The following is a 4,060-nucleotide window of genomic DNA, read 5'->3' on the forward strand; positions in this document are numbered from 1 at the left end:
GAATAGTAGCATTATCCATAACCAAATAGTGGCCCTTCATCTGCTCATATTTGTCCATCTCATCCATTATAGCCTTAAGGAAGTTAAGATGATGACCATTTAGAGTTCCTCTGCTTATAGCCTCGGAATGACCTGCTCGCTTCCTTTTATTGGCTGGTGCCTGTGGAATTCTCAAGCTGCACTTAATCAGTCCAGATGCAGAGATTGCTCCGAAGATTGTGGTCGTCCTTGCTCTTGTTTTTGGCACTGTAACCACTGCAGAAGTCCCCTTTTTCGACCATGCCATGCTGCGCTTCATGTTAATATGAAAGGCAGACTCATCAAGAAAGACACAGTTTTTTTTAAAGTCGATGTCGGTCATGTCCCATTTGCGCACCCAGTCAAGGCGCTCTTGAATGGTAGCCTCGCTGTTCCTGTCTACAGGCTGAAATCGAGCTTTTTTCAATGACAAGTTGCATTCTTTCTTCACAAACCGATGAAGCGTCTCACATCTCTGTAGCTGTCGCTCCATCAACTGTTCTAGGACAATTGACGGATTCTCGTCAACGTGTTCTAAAATAACTTTCTTATGCTCTTCATTGAGAATACGCGGACAACCCCTGTTTTTAGGCATCTCAAAAATGCTGTCAGGATCATCTTCATACTTTGACGCCCATCTTTGTGCTGAACGGACATGTATTCCTAACTGCTTTGCAGCAGCTGACGCACTCAAAACCTTCTCAAATATCAGTTTGAAAAATCTGACCCTATCTTGGTCAGTGTATATGGTGTAAGCACGCTTGGGAATCCGTTCTCTCATGCAAATGTCTTTGTCCTTTGGCTTGTCGACATGCGTAGCAACAGACTCATGATTGCGCTAGCAAGATATACCACGCAAACATTCCGTGTGAGAACTAACGGTTTGAAGAGCGTACACTTCCTCATCAACGACATAGTCCATGGGCTCAAGACAGCCTTACTCATCATCAACATGGCCCTGCCCATCTTCATAGCGAATTGATTGCTCATTTCAAGTTTAGAAAATGTATAGATGAAGAAAAACCACGGCGCCTGAGAAGCTGACGTGTTTATACAGGGATAGATTTGCCAAGCTTTCTTGTGCGACATCTTTTTCTGTGTACGCGACATTTCGCTTGTCATTGTGCGCAAAGATTTCTGGGCAAATACGACTTCTATTTTTGTTATAGTGCTTTGCATTTGGAAATGTAACTTTTGGGAGAACCAAATATTAAATCAAAATTCAGCAATGTAAACCTTGGTGTATCAGTATAAAATTTGGTTTACCACTGAGAACTTTAGGCTGGAAATAAACCTTCATTGTAGATAATATTGCAACAACTCAATGCCGTTTGTGTAAAGATGTATATTAGATATGTAAATGCATTCTTGTGTGATTATTGAGTGAGGAAAAGGGAGAGGGAATAAAGCTGTCGACAAATTTTTCCTCTGGCCTATATCTTATTGGAGTAAACCCCTCATGAATAGACTGCTCCTGCACTTTTAGAGTGTTTTAGTATGCCTTGTAATCATAGCTTATCCTGTAAAAGAAACTTGATAGGCTTTACTTCTCTCTTTTACTTTTTTTCTGCCATGCCACGCTCGCGTCGAGATATCGCGCTTTTTATCGTCACCTTCTTCTTCCTCCCTTGGCTGTTAAGAGGTAACTCCACTTCATAGAGGAAATAGGGACAGGTTGCAGGATTTGTCTTGAAAACTAGAACATTTGGAAAGTCCTATTAGCGGACTCCGTTTTGCTATTGTCGTTAGCTTTGCTGGAAACTTATGTTCGTAGCAGTAGCTGCTGCAAACAGCACAGTATCACTGCATAACACCTCTACGCGGCAGGCTGAGTGTTGAAAAGCAATAGCCTGAGCCGCATCATATCCATGCGGGAGGCACAAGCCCAAGTCGCTGGTATGTGTAGAGGCTTCATCTCGCGACAGGAGTCTTGTTGAAAGACTAATGAAGTTGAAAGACGCTGTCTTCAGGTGTGAGATTGTGTGCAATCAAGCGCAAATTCTTGGATCGCAAAGTGTTCGATACAGTAGTTCTGGGAAACGAACAAGTACGTACTTTTTTGTTGCGGTGGGAATAAAAGTTCCGTGGTGACGTTGACCTCACTTTGAGATTATGGTTTGCACTAAGCTCCGCCAAGTAGCAACTGTGGCTGGGCAACCTGTTTCACTGTTGCTATGCGAACAAACGATTCCTGTCAAAAACCTGCCATGACAACTGCCAATCCCGTGGACGAGTGGCTAGCACAGCAAAAGAAGCTGACAAAAAGGTCTAGTTGCACTCCTTATGATCATTTTGGCTTTACGTCCGTCATACAACAAAGCAAGCCCGTAACAAACGTCGAATTTTATTGCGCTCTAGACATTGCCAAGACTCAAGACTCTGAAAAACTTCATTTTATTGAAAAGATGGAGCGAAAGATGAAGGTAACTTACTGTTGTCATGGAAACTTCAGGGTGTTTGACAGATTACCGTAGCAACGGGATAACTATCAGTCGAGTTTCGGCAAGGACTATCACATTACTGGAACAATAGGCATGAAGTGGAGACAGACAGACGGGTTAAGACGCACAAAAGACAAGCCCGCGAACAAATAGTGAAAGCCACGACCACAATGATGGAGCATATTTCTTTCGATGTTACGGGAACGTCATCCGAAGTGGCAGGGTCGTCAAGCAAGCGACAGCGAGCAACGGCTCCAGACAAAGAAGATTCCAATGAAAGCGCCACATTAAACCAGTTAATTTCGATTTCGAAGAAGCTCGAGCTCGGGTATATAAAGAGCTTGTTGTTCTGATTACACTGTATGTACGTGAACTAATACTGTGGATTCTTTTAGGTTAAGCGCGCTTAATATCATTGATCTCACGGATTCTGTTTCGTATGAGCTCTTTGAAAAATCACTGAGCGAACAAAATTTTAAGCAACTTGACGAACCCGCTGTTATTCCTTGGAAAGAAGAGCGTGAGTGCAAAAAGCTGTTGGATGCGCATCGAGCAATTCCCATGATAGAACACAGATTCTAATTTGATAATTTTCAATTTTTAAAACTTTTATATTTTTATTATTTTATATTTTTGATTATCAGATTTCAAAATTCCAGCCTCCTCCATATCGTTTAATGTCATATAAAGGACAATTCCACCCACCTCCAGCAGTTTAAGGTCATACAAAGGACCATTTTATTTAATTTTTTTTTTCTTAATCTATCATCATTTTTTCATCATTATCCTTGTATAAATCTTTTGTAACTTCTCTAATATTATTATGACTTACATATATATATTCAAACTTTTTTCCATTTTGTAACTTGACTGAAATTTGAATTATGTTATCATTTTTCAATTTAAATTCTGCGTTGACAATATGGTAGTTGTATTTATTTTTATTGAAGATCTTTGATGGACTTGATATCTTTTACAAAATCGTTATCTAAAAATGGATTTTCATCCATTATTCTCAATAATCCGATGAGTTCCTTATTGTAATATATAAAATTCAATTTTTCTAGTTTTGATCTTCATCTTTTAAATATGCTCTCCACATTTTAATTTCTCTATATCTCCTCCTCCATTGAAATTCTCTTAAATGTAACATGATATCTTTTTTATTTCTATTTCTTGGAACAATACTATGCTTTAATGCACTCCATGTTCCTTCAATGGTATTCGTATGCACTCCACTTATTGGATCTTTAAAATTATTTTTGTGATTAACTGTTTTATGCTGATACCCTATATGTCTTAAATTATTATAACCTTTCCATTTATCAGTATATATAATAGCTCCTTTCTTTACATATTTTCTTCTAAATTTGTCAATGTTTGCTGTATCCCTTGTTTCAATTGGAATTAGGAGTAACTTTTTATTTTCATTTTTTATTTTAGTTTTTAGATTGCTTCTTTCTATACCGCCTATCACCCATGCACCTTCTACACGATGTCCTTTATTATATTTTCTTTTAGAAATCTTTGTTTTATCAATCTCTACAACTTTATTCCTTCCACCGATTTTTTTGTTTCCACTAAAATATATTTGATCATTC

The 4,060-nt window shown here is 38.6% G+C and overlaps 2 protein-coding genes across 2 annotated transcripts; one reads left to right on the plus strand and one right to left on the minus strand.

Annotated features, from left to right (window-relative positions):
- Positions 1-182: 182 nt before the first annotated feature.
- On the minus strand, positions 183-940 carry VTP01DRAFT_7238 (uncharacterized protein; the record flags this gene model as incomplete). The annotated part of the gene is made up of 3 exons (XM_069386228.1): positions 183-268; positions 334-856; positions 899-940. 3 exons carry the CDS (start codon positions 938-940, stop codon positions 183-185), a joined length of 651 nt encoding a protein of 216 aa, XP_069234464.1.
- A 946-nt stretch (positions 941-1,886) lies between these two features.
- Positions 1,887-3,041, plus strand: VTP01DRAFT_7239 (uncharacterized protein; the record flags this gene model as incomplete). Its single annotated transcript, XM_069386229.1, has 5 exons — positions 1,887-1,914; positions 1,989-2,069; positions 2,146-2,441; positions 2,516-2,787; positions 2,855-3,041. 5 exons carry the CDS (start codon positions 1,887-1,889, stop codon positions 3,039-3,041), a joined length of 864 nt encoding a protein of 287 aa, XP_069234465.1.
- Between the last annotated feature and the right edge of the window lie 1,019 nt (positions 3,042-4,060).

The sequence above is a fragment of the Rhizomucor pusillus genome (assembly GCF_041956525.1).
Source record: "Rhizomucor pusillus strain CBS 183.67 unplaced genomic scaffold VTP01scaffold_34, whole genome shotgun sequence".
In the NCBI taxonomy this organism is placed as follows: domain Eukaryota; kingdom Fungi; phylum Mucoromycota; class Mucoromycetes; order Mucorales; family Lichtheimiaceae; genus Rhizomucor; species Rhizomucor pusillus.